The sequence below is a fragment of the Thermobia domestica genome, chromosome 11 (assembly GCF_964235325.1).
Source record: "Thermobia domestica chromosome 11, izTheDome1.hap1.1, whole genome shotgun sequence".
Taxonomy (NCBI): domain Eukaryota; kingdom Metazoa; phylum Arthropoda; class Insecta; order Zygentoma; family Lepismatidae; genus Thermobia; species Thermobia domestica.
The window spans coordinates 170,518,782-170,542,286 of record NC_137464.1 but is presented as its reverse complement, the minus strand read 5'-3'; the positions used below and the strand labels follow the sequence as shown (position 1 = coordinate 170,542,286).

The following is a 23,505-nucleotide window of genomic DNA, read 5'->3' as shown; positions in this document are numbered from 1 at the left end:
AGCATAAAGACTCAAGACTCTTACCATTTTTTTAAATTTTAGCAATTCTTTTAAATGACATACTACTTGATTCCACTTGCCATTTTCAAATTTTGAGTTGTACCCCTCCTGATACCCTCCTGGGACCTTGGTGCAATTCTTTTACCTCGGTACGGGGTACTTTCGAAATTATAAAATACGTGTTTTCCAGTTTTGACATCTGTTTCATCGTTTCAGACTTCTAGGAGTGCCAACGATACCATGCTACTTTATTCTCTTAGTTTTCAGACAAGCGTCAGTGGACCACCGATGTGCAACTGGCGACCTTTCGCCAAAAGTTGGTGACCCCGCAGCTATGATCCGTGGTGGCCCCACTTCCGTTTTGAAAATTATACCACCAGCGGCAGAGACTTGACGGAACGCCAACGAACCACAAAATTCCTCCCCAAAAATATGTTAAAGCGCCTATATGCCTGATTTTTTTAAATATTCAGGTGAGTGTAAAAAACACTAGAAAAAAAGCAAGTATCCCGAGGTGGCCGCGAACCTTCAATCTTAAGTTTACTTGCCGCATGTTCTTCTGACTTCGATGAAGAAAATTTCGCTTGTAGAAGTATAAATTATTGAGGTCTTAATTTAGCCAATCAAACAAATCCCTCTATCTCGAGTTCTGTGAGATGGTGCTGTGAACCGTTTCGAGATTTATTGCTTTCTGATGGGGTACTATCTATGTGAAAAATTTGAGAAAATCACCGACCCGCAACTTCGGAGCCTCTCCTCTTTAGTGCAATGTTGACCAGAGATGGTGTGGGTCAATGAAACCTTGATCCATAACATACTGACCCACCACACATCGTGACCCATGACCCACCGTAAACCACAATGACTCAACACCCAACGTGACCCATTCACCCACCATGACCCACTCTGACCCACCACCAAATATAAACAATTCTGAAACATTGTGACCAACTCCGACGCACTAAAGCACATCGTCATTAACTTTGATCCATGATCCATACCATCCTCTACCGACTAAAGAGGTTATATTTGTAATAAACCATTTTTTTTCAGTAGTTATCTTCTCTAAAAACTCACAGCCTGCATCTCAAAAGCCAAGTAGTAAGTCCTATTGCCATTGTTACAATTGGAAATATCAAAATCCAAAAGAGCCTGAACTTCTTTCTTCATTACAACCAAGTGAAAAAAGAAGAAAAATGGAAGTCTTGAAAGTAAAACGTAGAGAAACTTCCGGTGTTCAGAAAATGCTATCTAGAAGGCACTGAGCAGAATGGGTCGGTGGGTCAATGGGTCAGTGTGAGTCACGGTGATGGTGTTTCGCAGTGGGTCACGCCTTGTTGACTACGATCCACTGACCCACTCACAAATCTTGACCCATTTGACCCACCGACCAACTCAATCTCTTATTTTAGATTTAGTATATCATTTAAAAGACGAAACAGTATATCTACACAATTTTTTCTCGATTGCTAAGGCTAGCTTGATACATATACAAGTTGAGATGGTAATTTCTTCTTAAGGTGAGAAATTGATACGATTAAAAAGCCCATCTTGAAGTGGGTACAAACTACATTCCAAAGTTATTAGAAAGCTTTCGCGACCCCAGAAAACTATTGCTTCGACAAATATTTAAGTAAGTTTTTACATTTTATTAATCATGTCTCCAAGCCCGTCATCCTGTGAAGATGGGGATGAATTTGGATATAACGCCATTGAGCGCCTCACTACTCATCTCAACGAAACAGAAAACAATGGATAACACACTACAATCAGTCGTTTTACACTATTTTTACATGTCACTCCTCCCAACTTCCATTCCTTGAGTTATCTGACTTCCACAATATTCTTTTCTTAGATTGGAAGTAATATGTCTCCCATGCTAGGTAAAAGTTGCTCCAGACATTCCGGAGTTTCGCTGGAATATACACGTATACATACAGCAAAACATTTAGAGGTGTGTGGGCAACGCTTTCGATGTTGCTCCTGTAAATTCAAAATCCAGGTGGCATAGTCGCTAATGCCAAAACGTGGCATTAAATGACATTGTGTTTGTAATAGCGTTACGAACTCAAACTATGGATTTGACACTAATCTTAGCCACTTGAGACATTTTATTTTTCATCCTTGATCGCCCGCCATGATGATAGGTTTTGAATTCATTAAGTTGATTTTGAGTTTAACGTCCCGTTCAGCAGTGAGGCTATATGAGACGTAAACCTACTAATTAACGTAGAATCCGAACTACATGAGCTCTCGCTGGGGGCCGAATGGGTCTCCCACGCCGAAAGCGTGTACGCTATACGCTTAACCACAAAGGAGCTATACGATGAGAGTTAAATTTCGACTTTAACGATTTCGGAGTTGTAATTATTAATATCTGTTACAACGAGAACTATGGATTCGACACTAATGTCGATCGCTTTTACTTTATATATATCCTCCTCCAACTCCCAATAGCTTACCCTGAGAGTACTCTTTTTTAGACTGTAAGCACTATATGTAGGAAGTTTGTTTACATTATATATATAAGAGGCGGAGAGAAAGGGACCATATCCATATACAAAAGCATTGTAGGTTATTGAACTGAAATTCTTTGGAAAGAAATTCTATTCTGCCTTCTTTCTAAAGTATAAATAAGCCTCTTAGACATGACTTCGTTGAGTTGATTTTGAGTTTAACGTCCCGTTCAGCAGCGAGGCTATATGAGACGTGGACCTACTGATTAACGTGGAATCCGAACCACATGAACTCCCGCCGGGAATCGAACCCGGGTCTCCCAGAGACATGACTTCGTGTTCGTAGATATCCTGTTTACATGGTTATGGGGATCATGAGTTTTGTGTCTGTAACCAAGATTGGAGTTTGTATAATAATTTCTGTTTATACCCGCATAGTCTCTTTACCGTTCAGAAAGCGTAAATTACTTGCTGTAATGAGAAAATTGAGAAATAACTTCTGTATGACAAATAGCTGCAAGTAAATACACTACATAATTTATTTATTGCGATGATAGTATTTTCTGAATTTGTATTTAACATACACATATAGAATACCAACGTACTGTGAACACCTGTTATATTTTAAACATAATATAATACCACTCATTCCAGCTTTGAAACTTCTTTTATAAAATAACAGACAAATTCTGACCAAAGCATATATTAACTAATAAGTAATAGCGTTACAGTTTCGGCAAATTAACTTTGCCTTCATCAGACACATTATGAAATACAATTTCTAAGATTACAGCTTATATACTTCTTAAAGTGAGAGGAGGTATTCCATGAACCAATCATATTCGTCCTTTCCTTTAACAATTTTTAATTAATACAAATGCAACTTTTAATGATCAACTTTCACTTAAGAGCTAAACTTTTAATTGGCACACCTGTGTATGAATAACTTTCACTTTTGAAAAACATAAAAGAAGGGATTATATTTTGAAGGTATTGGAAGAAGAAATGGAGAATAGAACAGTAAGGAAATGGAAGAAAGATAAAGTGATAAAAGCATTAAAACTGATATGGGAGAACAGTGTGTGTACGATAGGAGAAAAATTAGTGAAAATAAAGGAAGGACTAAGTATAGGATCGAAATTAAGCCCAGTGTTATCAGAAATTGTGATGAATAAATGGGAAGAGAAAGTTAAAGAAGAAGGAGGCGAAAGACTGATTATGTTTTGCAGGTATGTGGATGATTGTTTAGGTATTTGGAAAGGAACGAAGAGACAATTCGAGCAATTTGTGAGAAGGATAGAAGATAAAGAAAAAGGAATAAACCTGGAGGTAGAATTAGAGGAAGAGGGGAAAATAAACTTTTTAGATATGACAATAAGGAAAGTAGGAGGGAAATTTGAAACAACATGGTATAGAAAACAATGTTCAGCAGGTGTTTATTGCCATAGAAGAAGTGATGTAGATGAAGGAACTAAAAGGAACTTTATTAGAAACATGGAGAGAAGGATAAGAATGATAGACAGTGATGACGAGAAGAGAAAAGAAGACATAGAACAGTTTCACAGTTTATTAATGCAGAATGGATATAGTGAGGATATATTGAAGAAGAATAGCAAGAAAGAAGAGAGCAGAAGGCAGAAGGAAGTGAGAGAAGATAGAGAAGAAGAAAAGAAAAGATGGTTCGGGATAGAGAGCATAGGAGAAAAAACGGAAGTCTTAAAAAACTTATTGAGAAAAGGAGGAGTAAGAACGTACAGAAAAGGTAGCAGAAGAATGTTAGATGCATTGCGAACGAGGAAAAGGAAGGTGACAGATATTCAAATAAGTGATGAAGGGGTTGTATATAGAATTAAATGCAAAGAATATGATATGAGTTATGTAGGAGAAACAAGAAAGAGGTTACAAGAAAGGATTAAACAGCATAAGGACGACGTTCGATTGAAAAGAGATAGTAACGCTATATATAAACATGTAAGGGAGACAGGACATGAAATAGACTGGGAAGGCGTAGAGGGGCTGGAAAAGGAGAAAAGAAGCATTATAAGAAAATGGAAAGAGGCAGAATGGATAAGAAAGGAAGGAAGCGAGAAACTTATGAATTGGAATAGCGGACTAAATATACATGAGGTATGGAGAAAGATATTGGATAAAACAGAGAAGAAAGAAGAGATTAAAACAGGTGTGTTGAACAACGGATTGACAATTAAAAGTTTATGTTTTTCAAAAGTGAAAGTTATTCATATACAGGTGTGCCAATTAAAAGTTTAGCTCTTAAGTGAAAGTTGATCATTAAAAGTTGCATTTGTATTAATTAAAAATTGTTAAAGGAAAGGACGAATATGATTGGTTCATGGAATACCTCCTCTCACTTTAAGAAGTATATAAGCTGTAATCTTAGAAATTGTATTTCATAATGTGTCTGATGAAGGCAAAGTTAATTTGCCGAAACTGTAACGCTATTATTTATTAGTTAATATATGCTTTGGTCAAAATTTGTCTGTTATTTTATAATATAATAATTGCCCTGATGATGAGAACGATGACAGTTCTCGAAACGTTGGCCTATCCACCAGTTTTCACCTGGCTGATTGCCCGAGAAGAACTTTATCATAATAATCACTATGTTCTGGAATGATTATATGTTATATATATAAAACTGATGTATTTTAATGTAATTATTTTATATAATTTTTCATGCATTGCGGAAAATAGAATTGTATAAAAAAGCATTAACCTAGATGGAAATCGAACTCACAACCTTACGATTTGAAATCCAACGGCTTACCACTGAGCTACCACAAGCAATCTTTGTAAAATACTTCTAGCGATGTATAGTGGCATTTAAGATAAACATATCCACTCCAAACGCTGTTTTTGTTCTACTTTGACTTTTATTTTAGTACTCAGTTGAGAATTATGTTCTATGTCTTAACTTTCAGCATTCTTTTACATACGGAAAGATTCGTTTACGTATCTAAATGTTCCATTAAGTAGGGACAGCAAAATGACAAACAAGCATGTGCTGACATTAATACAAAGTTTCGAAATATTGTATCATTAAGTATTTCAATCAATGTTGCTTTTTTATACAGTAGTAACAAGTCTTATTACATTCAAAAGAAGAAAACACATCTGCAAACTTTTTCTCGATTGCAAAGGTTGGCTTCGAGGTTCGAACCTGGTTTACTTTTTTCCGAAGATACCCGAAGTTGGACTTAGAAAAATTTTGCCTCGAAACAGCAATAAAGAATGCGCTCAACCTTTTTGAGACAAGGTGTACAAAAGAGTACATTCTTAGACATTTCTTGCATCACTTCGCCATTTTACGCACAGATTTCCTTTAATGCTACGGAATATTCTTAGAATTGTTGAAACACATCTTCCTATAAAACTGAGGATAGCAATCTGAACACAAAAGGAATTATTGTGTTTTGTCTCATAGAAGCCGTTGTAAACATTTAGAACATGTAACTGGGCAGTTTTTCACACGCAGTGTAGACCGACCTGAGTGCACAAATGCTTCCCTTCGGAGTTATAGGCTGCCGAGAACATGAAAAAATTAACTTTAAAGGTACATAGCTCCAAGACTATGGGGCCTACCATAGTCGGGTCAAGACTTCACTTACGAATATGCATGAGCCCTATCTAAATTTCAGAATCCTGAGGTACTCTAGCAACAACTTTTATAGAGGTACGTGGAGAGTATTTCAAATTTTTTGCCCGTAGCTCCCTCTTTAAAAATAAAAATATTCGGGACATGTATAAGGGAATCAGCGAATTTAAGAAAGGCTATCAACCTCGTGACTATACATAAAGAAAGCCAACGGAACAGTTCTCACTGATCAGAATAGCATCTTAAATAGATAGAAAGACTTCTTTGACGATCTAATTAACATATAGTCAAAACCTAATGTCCGTGGAGAAAGTGAAATGAATACTGCATAATCGTATATTCCAGAACCTAACTAGACAGAAACAGAAATCGCTATATAGAAATTAAAGAAACACACATCTCCGGGTGTACACGAAGTTCTGGCTGAGTTAATTTTAGCTGGAGGGGAAAAATTATAGAGCAAGATACAGAAACTTAATCTCCTTATCTGGAACAAGGAGGAAGTGCCACAAGAGTGAAAATAATCAATCATGTCCCAGTTCAGAAGAAAAGCAACAGAACTGATTATAATAATTATTGAGACATTTCTCTTCTGTCAACATCCAATAAATCCTCTTAAACATCCTATTAGCAAGATTGACTCCATGCACAGATGAAATTATTGGAGATTATCAGAGCGGATTTAGGTAAAATCGATGTCGACCAGATATTTACCATTCGACTAATACTTGAAAATAAACGGGAATGCTATATCCTGGCATAGACTATGGTAGGAGGGAAACATTGTAAGTGCTTACAGAATTTGGAATACCGATAAAGATAGATTAATTAAGATATGTTTCAATGAATCCCAAGGTAAAGTCCGGATAGAAAAACTTTTGTCTACGAGCTTTCACGTCGAGAATGGCCTGAAACAAGGAGTTGCCATTATCGCCATTATCATTTAACTTGGTTCTGGAGAACACTATAAGGAAAATCAAAAACAGCAATCAGGTCCTAGAGCTGAATTGTATTTACCAGGCTATGGTGTACGCTGATGATGTAAATTTAATAGGGGATGATAGAACAATAGGAAGGAATGCAGAAATTTTAATTAACGCTTGCAGGGATATAGGCTTAAAAGTAAATGCAGAGGAAATTAAATACATGGAAGTTTGTCGGGATCGTAATACTGTATTTTATGGATGCGTTAAAATACCAAATAATATTTACTTTCGACAAAGTGGATACCTTTACATATCTAGGATCATTATTAACAGACCAAAACTATAATCACTAAGAAATTTGATGTCAACTGAAAGCAGGGATTTCGTGTTATTATTCAGTTAAAAATCTTTTGTTGTCGCGAATTCTGTTGAGGAATTTGTAGCTTAAAATATAAAACGATAATCATGGCTGTTGTGCTGTATGGTTGCGAAAAATATTCACTCACTCTGAGGGAAAATCGCAGACTGAAAGTATTTGAAAACAAGATTCTTAGACCAATATTTGGACTCCAAGAGGAACGGGAAAGGCGGAAACTTCATAACGAGGAAGTGCATAATTTATACGTTTACCAAACATTGTTAGGGTCATCAAAACTAGGAGGCTCAAATGGGCAGGTCATGTAGCCAGAATGGAATAAATTAGAAACGTTTTCGAAGTACTAACTGGAAATCTAAATAGGAGAACGACAATTAGGGAGACCGAGGCACAGATGGGATGACAATATTAAAATGGTTCTCGCAGAGATTGGAATGTAAAGTAGAAAGTGGGTACAATTGGCTAAACACAGAAATTAATGGAGAGCTTTTGTAAACGCGGCACTGAACCTCATGTATCCATAGGCCATAGAACTATATTAAGTTGTTGGCATATTAGGTTCTTTTTACTTGACGGAAATGTTATTACAGGAAGTAAAAAGATTTTCTCTAGTAAACAGGATTTCGATTCGAGGTTTCCACAAATTTGCTATTTACAAATTAAACAAATTTGCTGGTGATTTTGATATAAAATGGCACCCATACTTTTTTTTTCAGTCTCCCCATCTCTCTCTCTCTCTCTCTCTCTATATATATATATATATATATATATATATATATATATATATATATATATATATATATATATATATGGGCGTTAGTATATATCAGTTTGTATGGGCGCCCTTTCAGTAGACTTGTCCAGCGCCCTCATTAGTATCCTAGCACGGGCCTGCAAGAATTATAATGCAATGTAATATTGGTATTTAAAACGCACACACACAAAGCAGAGAAACGAAAGCAACAAGTATAGTAGCAGGTTGAAGTTGAATCTTTGTGACGTCATCCGTACGTGGCCAATAAGAATTCTACTTTAGCCATGTATTTGATGAACCTGAACCTCTTGGGAAAATGCCCTCTGTAAACTGTTTTCAATGTTGCCAGTCTGATTTTAAATTTGTAAAGAAAGAATAATATCCTCATATTTTATGTCCCCTGTGGGGGACGCCGGGACCAACATGGATACTCGTAAGACGTAAAACTTACAAATTGCATATTATTTTCAGACTACAAACCTTACATAATTCTTTGAAAGTAGAAGATGTCTATCCAGTCCTTTTTAAACAGATGAAAATTTTAGGAACACCTCTGGTAGCTTAAATATTCATATGTACCTAGGTAGAATATCCAACACTAAGCTTGCTCCCAAGCCAGATGATATCGAAGTATTCGTGAAGAAAATTTTGCATGTGGAATAACTTCTGTATGAAGTTAGTGAAGAAATGTAAATTTTCTAAAATTGCTGAATATAAGTTGAATCTGGCCTCATATGTCGTTACATATTTACAATAGAAAATATGATACTGTAATATCTATAGCTGAATATTGTAGGGGAAAGCAAGAAGTATGGAAAAGGGAGGAAGGACTGAGATAACAGTGGTTCAGAGATAAAGTGCTAACCTCTAGTGTGATGGGTCCCTGGTTCAATCCCAGGTTTTGTGAGTTCGTGGTAGACAACATCATGTCCAAGGATTCTTTAGAAGTTCTCGCGTTTCTTCCCGCATTCTTATTCAACTAATTCTCTGAAAACCATGCACTCTAATTAATCATGCATCTCCTTTCCCTATATTGACGAGCAGATACACAAATGCCGATCGACTCAAACAGTAGAAGCTCGTTTGAATAAAATGCTACGCGTCTGACAAAATCTTATTTAGTGCTCCGTGAGTAATAACGTCTTTCAAGTAATGTACTACACATTGAAAAAGAAAAAAAGATTTGACAGAAAATGTACTTTCTTTCGCATATGAACATATAGCTTCAAATTTATTAAATTTGAATCCGTTTCAGATGTATCTTCTTATTACATTTATGTATACGATTTTACCTTACACCTTGGAAAGTTACGCGGTGAGGAATCACACTAAAGCCCAAAGAAACCAAAAATCGTTAACTGCCTTTTGGTCACGAGTCATCACTGTTGTCCAATGCTTAAAGTATCTATTAGCAGTATAAGGATAGCCATAGCCCACTTGTATGTGAATGCCTATATTATACGTATTTCCCCATGTTGTTTTAATAATAGTTTTTGTGTTACTTTAAAAATTCTTTAGCAACAAAAAACGGACATAAAGAGAAGATAATAAATAGAAACTTACCCTGTGTATGACTTTGGCTCGGCAAGGACCATAACACTCAGAAAAAGTAACCCTACGATGTGTTCCATATTAGACGAAATGAATGGATTCAGATTGTGTCTTCTAATTTTTATGTACTCCGTAATGATGTAATCTAAACTAACACACTTTCTTTTCTTATCAGTTGATTTTTCCTTTTTGAAGATGTATTTCTTCAACAATAGTTATTTTCCAATATAGAAAAAGATTTAAAAAATATATTAAGGTCAATGTGATACTCGTCAAAGAGAAAACGTAATATTAATTTTAGCACATTAGCATACGTCCCTATTTAAGAAATATTACAACTGCAGCATGTATAAGTCAATTGCAGTTTATATATATATATATATATATATATATATATATATATAGAGAGAGAGAGAGAGAGAGAGAGAGAGAGAGATCATTCGTGATACACATGCTTATCAAAATAATGGAAACATCTGATTAAAATACAACTTACGTGGGTTTAAAACAGCATGAGATCATCGTTAGTCTGCAGAACAGTTTAGATTCGTCATGGAATGCAGACATATGCCACGTTGTTTCCAGAGGAATATTGTGCAACTCCTCGTGAAGTGCAGCACTCAACTCTGTCATCGATGGTAGGGAAAGATATCTGCTCTTGGGTTTGAGATCCAGAACTGGAGATTAGGCATCTATGAGGAGTGGAGATTGTGGTTCTTCCCGATTTTCATGAAACCACTCCTCGACAGGTCCAGCAGTGTGATTTGGCGCATTGTTATTTTGGAAAAGTGACATTGGCCGCAAACATCTGAACAGTAGCGAAGAGTACTATGAGGCTCTGAGGCCGGGCCTACCCTGTTTTCTACCGTAAATTTTCTTTATCTTTGATTTCTTATTTAAAAAATCAATACTTCAATATTTCCGTTTTTCAGTATTGAGACCCTTCCGTCTGAGCCTCACCAGCTCGCTAGACAGGCTTACTGGCTATGCTGCTCAGGGAGCGAACCTATTATTACTGGGAATTACACGCATTCTTAGGAAGGTATGAAGACTCGCCTCTGGAAATTTGCTTTTAGCGTTGAAGGCATCTTTCAATGCTAATATGTTATAAAATATTTTCCTTAACATGTGTAAAATTATGTACTTCTATTAGTTATAACTTGTTTATTTTAGGTATATAGGAGTTATTCAGAGTAGCTGTTTTTTTTTTCTACATGGGGCCTGGTCCATAATATCTTGTAAAATATAAATTTGATGCATTAAACATAAATGAATAAATTTACAAAACGCTACCGTACAGGATAAAACAATAATATTTGTGTGTAATTTTAGTGGAGTTTTCCATTTCATAGAATCAATGGGGTGTTTACGATTTTGTTTCGAGGGGTTTGCTTATTTCGGGAGGGGCTTTTCTAACTTTATTCCTGGAAATGTGAAAATTTTGTAATATATATGTAAAATTTTAAAAAATGCAATGAATTTTCGGTGAGTGCTTAAGCCCGAAGCCACCATCTTAACTGCATAGAGTACAGTATTAAGTATATTACGTTGATTTCAGTGGCGGCTAGTTTTAGTGTTGCAGCGTTGCGCAACGACCAAAGTATTTCAAGAAAAAAATATTATTAGCAATAGTAGTAAAGAACAGAAAAATACTTTCTAATACTCCCATATACTTTAAATAGCATATTTTTTTACTTCTGTAACTGTCCGTTCCGTTAATCCGTTTCAAAAAGCGAAAAATAATCCGTCACAGAGTCTAATTTATATTGCGTTGCAGCGAGCATACAACGACCAGATTCCTTCAGCGCGGCAATTGGAGCGAATGTTAAGTCTTCTTTCCCCTATCTCGGAAGTTAAAGCCTCTGGTCGTTGCAGTGCTTCTGCAACACAGCACTGTTTCCAATGAACGAGAAGGTTTTTCGCGCTAAATAAGATTTCTGAACTTTATTTCACTAGCAATTAACAAATGGAACTTGTTCTTATGCATTCATATTTTTAAATTACGGGACTATACTGAAGCAAATCAATATAATGACAATTAAAAAAAGTGATTGCAGAATTACAAAATAAAGAAGAAAATATGTAGTACAGCAGAAAACAAATGAAAATAGACCCGCATTTACCAGTTAATTCTTAGCTTCTATAGATAATGAAGGCTTCTTTCACAGTAACTCGTCGCGATACTTTCCCAGAGCTTGCTCTGAAGCGTTATCAAGTGCATGATAACGAGTTTTGAACTATCCTTCCTGTTCCACATCCTGAGTTTCTTGTCTGTCTCTTTCTCGAGATCTTTTCGTCAGACTTATCTAGTCAAGGGCGGTCGGATCTACGGATTGAGCCAGAGGGGCTGCTCCACCTGGACAGCTATCCAAACGGGTTGTCCAACCTTCATCATCTCATTCATCACTCTCTCATTGGTCAGGGTCACGGCTTATTACTTTCCCGGTCTGCAAGATGGCGGACCCACATGCTTCGGGTGGACCCATAGTGGATGGTCGACACGCTAATCTACCACCTGTTTTTCTACCTCCTCCCTCCTCTTCGGCCACGAAAGTGGTCAAGCGGAAGGATACGGGTAATAGACAACGCACTCAATCGGGCAGTTCAACTGCTTCTACGACATCAAACGTTTCCACGCGGTCCAGATCACCACGAAGCAAGCAACTCTATTCTGATACTGTAACGCAGCCTCGCCATCAGGCGAAAAAGCAGCATCGAGATAAGCCATCAGATTCTTCGGATATGGATGCAGCCGATGACCACACTGCTAATGAAACCAACCATACTCAGTCATCTTTCATGAACAATCACATCTCTCCGGATAAGCCCTGTCTTCACTCATTTCTTCTTCAACAATACGATACAAAGTTCAGCAACGAAAAGTTCATCACAATTCAACTCCGAAAATATCTACCTAGCATATCTTTAACAGAAGTCATTAAAACCAGGAACGGATACATCTTCAAATCGCAAGACCCACAATTCGCCACTACAATCCGGAATAAGGCTTCATTCGAAATCTTCGGCAAACAGGCTACCCTCACCTCCCTCAGCTCAACTCGACGCAAACAAGCACCTCCACCAAAACGACCTCCATTACTCTCAGTAGTGATTCGAGGAGTTGACTCAACCTACAGTGATGAGGAGATTCATGAGGAACTTCAATACGAAGGACATATCATCAGCAAAGTCATACGTATTCGAAACAATTCTGGTCCCACTTACATGGTACGTGTCCTCACTTCATCTCAAGACACCATCGATAACTTCCTCACGGCAGGGGCACTTATCTATAAACGTAAACATCGTGTCGAACCATCGCGTTCTTCTCCACCTTTGCCTCTCCGATGTGAAAAATGTCAGGTATACAACTCTCATCATACTTCTCAGTGTACAAACTCTACTGTCTGCGGTTACTGTTCAGGGCCCCATCAAACTCGCATCTGCCCAAACATGCAACAGCCTCCGAAATGCCCCACGTGCAATGATCAACATCCCGCATATAGTTATAAATGTAAAGGCAAACCTACAGCTGAAGAATCTCATCCAGAGCTTGTTGTACCTTTACGGGCAGCAGAACAGACCGCTTCTACCAACCGCACCGTTGACGATCCTGTCACCGTTAGCAAACTACTTGAATTCATTGCTCTGACATTACAAAATATCCATCCATTCCAACGTCAACATGTTCTTCAACATATCATTAATTCCGCCAAATCTACTTTTCATGTGTCATTATACGCTACATACTCCAACAACTACGTTTACTTCCACACCACCAAACTCGAAACAGCAGTATAATTCTATCAACTATGGATATCATTTTCTTATTTCTCAACATCCGTTCTCTTCTTAAAAACAAAGCAGTATTTGAGACTCTCTTACTGGAAGAAAACGTTACAGCATTTCTGTTAAATGAAACCTTTCTGAAGCATACTATCTCCTGCACTATTCCGCGCTACACCTTATTACGTCATGATAGTCTCATCCCAGCAAACAGAGCCAACGGAGGCGCTGCGATAGGTTTTCGTCATTCAATTCCATTTCGATCACACCAATCTCCTATATTACATATCCCCGAATACGTCATCACTACTTTATATTTCAAAAATATCGCTCTTACTCTAGCCACAATCTACATCCGCCCCGGCCTTCCCATTCCTCACGACTTTTTTCACACATCTCTCAATCATATAAACACTTCATTATACTCGCCGACATCAACCTTCATAGTCGTTCTCAAGCAGAGAGAGATGACTTTACTGACTTCATTACGGTCCATATCAGCGGTACTCTGCTTGCACTACCGTCCCCAACTCGTCCCATCAGTAATACTTCACCAGATATAGCCTTGGTTTCCAATACTATCATCAGCCGTTGTACAGTAACTGTTCTGGACTTAATGGGGAGCGACCATGCGCCCATCAAGCTCACTTATCACTCCGGTTTTACTTCTTCTGCATCATTACCTTCACCAAGTCTATCACCACGTTATGATAAAGCTGATTGGCCATCTTATCGCTCCTATATATCAAACGCACTGACAGATTACGAATCCCCAACTACACAAGACGAACTAACGCACCAGGTCGATACTATCACTACTACAATTCAACAGGCTTCTTCTCTATATATCAGACAGTCCGAATCCATCCCGTACCGGCCGAAACTCCCACCACAATATCTAGCTCTTGTCCGTCGCTCACGCCAGTCATATCGGGAATTCCTGCGCACCCGGAATCCTGAAGCACTCCGCCTTCATCGTCAACTCCAAAGAACAGTTCATAACTACATTTCGGCTTATAAATTACGCCAGTGGGTGAAAACCTGCAATCATCTTTCCGACACAGCTCATCCTATCCTGTACTGGAAGCGCTTTAATGCACTCTGTGGTAAACACGCCAGGACTCCATACCCTCTCCTACTACATGATGCCCCACTTCATTCAGACACAGATAAAGCAAACGCCTTTGCTGATTATCTGCAGGGAATATTCACCCCATCCGAGTCGGACAACACAGGCATACCTCATCCAGTCGATCAAGTGAATCTTAACTCTAGACCTTTGCAACCAAACACCACCCATGTCCTCCCAGACCATTGTCTCACTAGTCCTATCACAGTTTCCGAAATCTCATCTGTCATCCAGCGAAAACGAAACACTGCACCTGGCTTCGATTCTATCACTTACAGACACATTAAAGAAAGTCATATAGCACTACTTACACTTTTAGCCTTTATTTATACGTTTATCCTCCGAACAGGATTTTTTCCTACCGACTGGAAAGTGTCTAAAACACTCATGTTCCCCAAACCTAATAAGCCTCCATCGAATGTCTCGTCCTATCGCCCCATACAGTTAACGTCTACATTCAGCAAAATATTCGAACGAATACTTGTGAAACGCCTCCATCCTTATTTACTCGACCGCCAACTACTCCCAACACACCAAGCCGGTTTTCGACCATCATTTTCTATCAACGATCAACTAGTTCGCCTCACAACTCTCATCACCAATCATTACAATTCTATTCAACCTTCCGTTCTACTCCTCTTTGATCTTGAAAAAGCATTTGACAAGTTTTGGCATCTGGCACTCATATACAAACTCATCAAATTTAAGTTTCCGATAACCTATGTTCGCATTATTTATCACTTCCTCGCCTGTCGCATTTCATACATTGTCATTAATGAGCAGCTTTCACATCATATTTTTCTCATGTGTGGGGTACCTCAAGGCTCTGCTCTTTCCCCTCTCTTATACATCCTGTTTGTTGCAGATCTTCCGCAGTTGCCTCCCAACGTTCACCTCTTCCAGTATGCTGATGACACTGCTTTCCTTGCTCTAGGCAAAACCATCCAAGCCATAAACACTTCATTACAAACAGCTATAAATAATTTCACCCACTGGTGTTCTAAATGGAAGCTCAAAATAAATGCCTCTAAAACTCAAGCAATTACTTTTGTTTCACCTCGGAAACGTACCAAAGTTCATCGCAATCCATCCCTCCTATCGCTCACTGTCCATGATACACCCATCATTCCAACACGCACTGTCACATACTTAGGCATTATCTTCGATCACCATCTCACCTGGAAACCACACCTTCAAAGTGTCAAAACTAAAGCCTACAACCGACTGAACTTGCTCAAACGCTTAACCGGTACTACCTGGGGTCTTAAAGCCAACGTTGCCTTAAACACATACAAGGTCTTCCTCAGGCCAGTTCTTACATATGGCTTTCCGGCTTGGATTTCCGCTTCATCCTCCTATAATGAAAAACTAGCCATTTTTGAAAGACATGCCTTTCGCATTGCCTTTCGAATCTCTCTGCCAAGTCCGACTCGTGATCTCTACTCCTTGATCTCATTTCCTACCATCCGCTATCACCTTGAAGCACTTCGTTTAAAGTTCATCACTCAGCGCTACACACACCATCAACCTCTCCTCTTTGAAACAATGCATCATCTTGCACTTCACTCCGCTCCCGCACGATACCATTATACCCCGCTTCACCTTTTGTTTACATTATACTGCTACACTGTACCACCAGACCACCTCGATCGACAACTCCTTGACGACTATCGCCTGCATGTTCATCTCCCTCATATTTTTCCATCATTTTGGGCACAGTGATTCCATCATTACTAACAGGGCTCACCACGTCTTCATTAGCCTAGAGCAGCCCCTAGGCAGAAGATAACCGCATTTGTCCTTCTAACAGTTCTCATAATGTGTTGTGGCGTTTAGTGCACCTCACTTCATCTCTCATCTCCATTAGTGCTTATGATTTCAAATTGTACGTTAGTTTATATTCCAATTTCGTTAGTTTTCTTTTATTGCTTATTGTTACGAGATCATTTATTCACTATATTTTTTTCCGTTGCTATATCCACTTAATTTCGATAGTTTATTTCTTTTTTGTCATGTTTTGTTTTGTATTCTTACATTTACTATATTCTTTTTCGTTATGTTAACATTTATATAAACATTTGAAGTTCCTTCTACCTTGTTGTATGTTTATGATCGAAAAGATCATAAAGACCTCAAAATAAACGATGATTAAATAAAGATATCAATACAACAGCCCATAGCCCATCCATCAATTCCTCTCTTCTCCTATCCCTTTAACTACCCTTCCCTAAAAGAGGGTGTAGCCCTCTGAAAGGTTGCTAGCCGATGGCTAGCCTTTAAAAAAAATAAAAAAGTAACTTGTGAACTAAATATTAATAAGTCAGTATGTAGAATCGCCCCTTCTGTGGATAGTATTTAGTATATACATACAGGTATTTCTTTTATAAAATAAGTATATTTTATACTCTTGATAATTTCTACATGAAACTGTATTAGGGGGAACGCCACATTGAATTTGGGACTAGTTAGCAATGTTCAGGCGCGTAAACAGGGGGTCCGGACCTCCCAAAAATTTCGAATTTCGACTAACATTTGTAGACTTTTCTAACGAACTATACCTGTTTAACAGAGAAATGATTGATGTAAGCTAAATATTTTATTTTACGTCTAATCATATACTCTTTCTTTTCTTATAAAAATAATCGTTCTATCATTTATCTCTAAAAATATAGGTGATAGTAATTAAGAATTACCAATCGTATTTTCGAATGCAGTATAAGACAGGTTCGATATTACATAGACGTATTGGACTTCCCTCAAATATTTTGGACCCCTCCCAGCTAACATTTCTGGGAGTAGAACTGGCAAAGCTGTTTGTTTTGACGTTCTTTGATTTTCGGCTTCTGTTACATGCTGATCCTACATCTGGCGGGTTTCAAGGTTTGATTTCCAGAACGTATGACATTGATAAGCACTGTTTCGTCTCATGTGGAAGGATATTGTGTTCATCGTGCATTGCGTAAAAACCAAGACGGATGATTTGGAATGTAGTTTTTTTCTTTTCCGCACATGTGTGTGTGTGTGTTGATGTATGAATATGTGACATTCGCAATTCATATACCAGTACCTCTTTTGTATTGGCTGTTTTAGCTATTAGTTATTACATCTAATTTTATTGTGTGTGCTTTATTTCTGTAAATAACCTACAAATTCTGAATGAATTGTATACCCTGACTTCTGTAAATAACTTACAAAAAATGCCCAGCTTTCAACTGAGGAAAACCTTGCAATTAAGGGTTAAACAAAACAAGGAAAGGGCAATTCAGGAGAGTGTTCGAAAAAAAATCCGGTGTAAATTTACAGGACATTTTATGGCAGTAATGTTAATTGCACTAGATACATTTCCAGAATTTATTTTAAATTTCCTAGATAAACTGTGAATAAAGTGTGTTCAATGTACATTTTTTATAATATTAATCTCTGCTGCAAATTCTCTTTAGTCTAGGCTAAAGAGGAATGCGGATCACTGTCAGGGACTGAGTTTGATAGAATGAATTGTTCGCAATAATCTAGAAAAAATATTTAGTGAATCTACAAAGCTTCTGAAATTAATATTAACTGTACCTATGGCGTCAGCAAAAGAAGAAAAGTTTTCTTCCACATCCAAAAATGTCCCACGAAAGGGTATCACCATGGGTTATGATTTTCATTGAAAAAGACCTGACAATAAGAATACCAGAGTTTAACCAGTATGTATTAGGCAGATTTGCTCCAATCAAAGAGAGAAGAATGAACTTACTAATTAAATAAGGTGATTAATCTGATAAAATGTTCTGCATTTCTTTTATTTTTTAAAAACAGAATTTTATTTAATTTAACATGTCATATAGCATTTGCATCTTAAGTTATGCTGATTAGTCAATGAGTCCACTTTATGTCTTCTGTCCCTGATCGTTCGTACTGCAACACCCGAAACCAAATCCACCGGCCGCCACTGGTTGATTCAAATGAAGTTCATTGTGACCATTAACATTTCTAGTGAAATCATTATCACGAGATGCATTAATTAAATGCAGTATTGTACTTACTTTAAAGCGAGAGATGCAAGTAACAAACGCTTATCCAAGAAATTTGACAGCTAACAGTAAGAATGTACTTACTTTTTCTCGCTCTCCATTTTCAAATATGCAGGAAATGAAAACAGCAAGTGAAGAGGAAATTCCTCTCATTCCCCCTAGAAATTCCAGACAGAAGAAAATATGAACTGCACTTCAAAATATTTACAGTGGAACTAAATGGGAACATTAGTTTATCGGGCCTACCTTACTTGTGGGATTACGCTTCGCCACTGCATCTGAACCATATGATGCACGTGATCAGCCGAAGTTCGACATAATCACTAGAAGTAATGCATCCTGTGAGCGTGATCCCAGGACAAAAAATGGAGAAATTGTGATCTACAATATCTCAGAGAAGCCGCTATGTTTCACGGTAGGGAGAAACAGTTCGGAGCATAAACTTGTTTGGGCGTCTGCGATAAGGCATGGCCTGTTGTTTGGAAAAAAGGAGAAAGAGGACTTATCGGGATGTATTGCGCATTTGCGGTCACCATGCACCATTTTGCTTGTTCTTGCATCATTTTCGTCCTGTTAAAGTGTTAGTGTTGTTGGCAGTGATAACTGTTTTGAAGTTGCAACCCAACAGGAGATGTTCAGAATGAAAATTTTGAGTGTTATGTCTCATGGTAGTGCCGGGACGTAACTATGGTTGTCCCATGGCTGTAGGCTAAAGGAGACGGTGATTGTGAGAATGAATAAAATAGTGTGTAACGTTAATTCTTTCGTCAGCTACGTCACATATTCCCTTATTCTAAATCTTTATGCAATGCACAAGATTATCTAAAATAACTCAACACAGTTATGCACTTCAAATATATATTATTATCTTTCAACTTATATCTCGTTCGCCACATTAAAATATTATATATTCAGAGTACACAAGATGGTTCTTCGTTATATCTATCCTTTTTCAGTTACCATAGCAACGACATTAAACAGATAAAAAAATCGTCATAGTAACTAAGTTAAGAAAATCTCTCGATAGGATACAAGAATCTTATAATAGGATACAAATATTTAAATTATTCCTTTACGTAATTTCTTTTTCTTCTTGAGAGCTTGTGCCTTTTAAATAGCTCATTATGCCCGTAAATAAAAAAAAAAAATACTTAAAAGTACTTAAGAAATATACATTACTGTTGTAAGTGGAATCAAGGAAGTGTAAGAAAATGAGAGAACCCTAAGAAAATCCAAGTGCAAGATGTTTACCTACTGCAAAGCCCACTTACCGCGAGCTGGGATCGAACCAGGAATTCCGCGCATTAGAGATGAATATTCTACCACTGATCCACCGTGACCCCCGAAGATGTCCACGTTATATAGCTACTGTTGGACTGTGGTTGTTGCAATAGAATATTCGTGCTTGATAGAGTTCCACGGTCAAATTTGCCACATTCGCTCGATTGTCCTTGGTGACATTTCTCTTTAATGCTCTCCAGTTCTGTTAGTGACACCTCCGTTACGCCCATTATTACTTTTATCCTGTGTTGTTCTACCATGAGTTGTGTAAGCTATTGTCACCTTAAATACTGTTCCTCGAAACCTATCTAACACAATGGCCCCTTAGATATACATGCGCCAACTAACTGCACCAACAATTTTAATTCAGAAACTGAGAGAGGAATCCTATTTTTCATCACGACCGTGTGCTCGCTTTAAAACATACCTCCGTTCTACCCCACACACTACTAATAACAACCATGTGCTACACACGCATTCTTAGTGTTACCACTTCGTAAATATTACTTGTAAACTACAGATATTTCGATTATTTTAATATAGCAGCTAGATATATCTTATCAACCCATCATTCGTTAATCGTTTGTCAATTTTCGTTCTGGTGACACAGCATTCCAGTTGATACTGATCATCATGTGAGAACAAGCTCTTAGGAAATACCGTGAAAGCAGACCTACTGGAAATATACCCGTGTCCTTGTAGACGAGTTAGGCATACAGTATACCACTGTTGTTCGCGATGATCCGTACAATCGATAAGGTGAAAGATTTGGACTCATGGGTGCCATATGAGTTAACACTGTCCAAAAAGAATTGTCGTCTGGGAATGTGCAATGCTCTGAGCGTAAACAAAAATTGGGAAATGTTTTTGTTGCAGGTTGTCTGCTACGGCAATCGCAAAGGGTCAGTGCAGTGGTTGGATCATAATTAACATCCAGGACGGTTCCCTAAACCATCTCTTCACCATAGGTGTTTTTACTACTATGGTAGTATATGGTCGGAGTACTCCATCATATTTTTCTCAGGCGAGGTGAAACCATCCATGCAAATTGTTTCAGTCTTGAACTCATGAAATACCGCAAATTTGTTCGCAAGCATCTAGCAATGGTCAACAGGCTGCTGTTATGTTGCACGACAAGACTTGTCAAAATGTCACGTAAAGACAGGTTCTCTATGAGTTGCAGTACGAAACAGTTTCTCAACCACCATATTTTCCTGATATCTCTCTCAATAGCTACCACCTTTTCCGGCCTCTAGATCACTTCCTGGCAGGGAAGACTTGCCTGATTGAATCCGATAGGGAAAAAGATCGGACTAAGGACTTCTTTCACCATAGAATCCAATCGTTAGCTGAATGATAGTAAAAATGTGAGCATTTGTGCTGTATCGCCGGACCACACAAAAATAAAAAAGAATCAAAATGTACTACATTTGGTTGCATTTGGTTAGATTACATTACGTTACATTAGGTGATTACATTAGGCTAAATAAAACGTTCAGTTACAAGTCAGTTACCTTCACAACAGAGGATTTTACAATTTGGAATAGAAAATTACTATTTGCGTATAAATACGGCGTCTGGGCATATGACATAAAAACTAGTCCAAAAATTCAAACTAACCGTGCTAGTGGCCAATAATAAGCGCGAATGCTAGAACCGAGTCAGGGAAGGGCGAATCTGTTCAGCCCATGCGAAAGAACAGGGTGCGTCAGTAACTTTGGGTATGCGCGTGAGCGAGAGTAGTGAAAACAGATTGGGTGTGGCTGGTTTTACACTAGAAACACTCCACTTGTAAACAGTACATTATGTTTTCACACAATTTCAACAACTAACGCTTGTTAGTTTTGTATAGTTCTATAAACCTCAAACACGATATGTCACAATCTTACCATTTTCACAATGCCTTTCCTGCCACTAAATCATAAGAAATGTACCTCTCCGCCAAATAATCTCCTCCTCCTCCACATACAGTGCAGCTTACAACATCAAAGAGAGCTTATAACAACCACTTTCTTTTTAACTATTCCCCTTACCTACTTTCACTCACTCTCCCTCACAAACCAAAATACATTCTCCAATCCACGTTAAATTTTCAAAAAATGGTCCAGGGGTATAGCACTTAACCCAGAATGTGTGATTGCAGATGGTAATTATGTTGATTAGACAGATATTAGTTTATTTATTTGAATATATTTAGTTCTAAAGGATCTAAGTTCTGATTTTGGTAAATACACTTTTTGTTGGATTATGGGTATATGGGTCAACGGGAATCCATATCTAAAAAATCTAAGTATTAATCTGTTCCCTTGTAGTCCATAGCAAACCTCAAAGATGGCATTTGCTGTATGATCATACGGTGAATAAAGTGTTTTTTTTTTTTTTTTTTGTTAATATCCGAAATGTTTACATTTCTCATTTTACTCCTTTTGAAATAAATGCATTTATTTATTTATTTCCTCTTTGAAAATGACGCAATCGGAGCAAACATTTCATTACCACCAACACACAGAACTACAAGTGCATCATAGCCAATCTGAAACATTTACGTGCATCAAATGATACGTTAATATGTATAAATTTTGTTTTTGTTATTGATGCTCAACATTTTCAACCCGAGAAAACGAACGAAAATAAAAACGGATTAATTGAGACATATAAATGCATTGTGGTTTAACATTACTCGATTGATGGAGGTGTCTGTCTCTTTATTCTGATGCATTTCTTCTCGATGAAGGCGTCCTCTGTCGTGTTTTGTTTGGAGTTAGTCTCCAGCATTTTCTGCGCATGCTCGACTGGTTTTCGTGTTCTTATGGAGCGAATTCTGAGTTGTTATTGTGTAATCGTTTGTTCCAATGATAAGACGGAGGTAAGTATATTAAAACATAATATTATTGTAGTAAGTAATTTGATTTTGATTTGAAATTTAGAATTATACCTACTGTTTATGATGGTGAACTAGCGTCAGGTAGTGGAAGTATGTAGGTATTAAGACAAGTATCATTAGCAAAACAATAAATCTGACAAAAGCTTCAGGTGCGTGAAGTTGGCAGGACCACTAACAGCTCAAATTCTGATACTCGGTGCAGAATTTGAGTAGAATTTGAGCTCTCAGAAAAACTAACTCCCACAATTTGAGCTTTCAATTTAAAGGCTCTAAGTCCATGTGAAAGGTGGTCCTGCCAACTTTACGCTGCAGGACCACCGAAAGCTCAAATTCTCAAACTCCGTCCAGATATTCAGTAGAATTTCAGCTTTCAAAAAAACCAACTCCCGGAGTTTGAACTTTCAATTTAAAAGGTCTAAGTCCACTTAAAACTTGCGTCACTAACAGCTCAAATTCTGAAACTCGGTGCAGATATTGAGTAGAATTCGAGCCCTCAGAAAAACCAACTCCCAGAATTTGAGCTTTCAATTTAAAGGCTCTAAATTCATTTGAAAGGTGTTCCTGCCAACTTCACGCTGCAGGACCACCAAAAAATCCACCAACCAAGATAAATGAATCATAGATTATCTTAGAAAGCACTGTTTGCTTCAACATTTCTATTGCACACACATTAGAGTCTAGTAAAACAATCCTATCTGGGACTCATGTTTTATCATCTGAATATTAGGAAAGG

General features: G+C 37.6%; 1 protein-coding gene across 1 annotated transcript in view; it reads right to left on the bottom strand.

Annotated features, from left to right (window-relative positions):
* Positions 1-9,755, bottom strand: part of LOC145664558 (carboxypeptidase B-like) — a 98,533-nt gene extending 88,778 nt beyond the window's left edge. The window contains exon 1 of the mRNA XM_081731327.1: positions 9,689-9,755. Within this exon, the coding sequence (XP_081587453.1) occupies positions 9,689-9,720 (32 nt within the window). The 5' untranslated portion in view covers positions 9,721-9,755. The remainder of the gene's footprint in view (positions 1-9,688) is intronic.
* Positions 9,756-23,505: the final 13,750 nt, after the last annotated feature.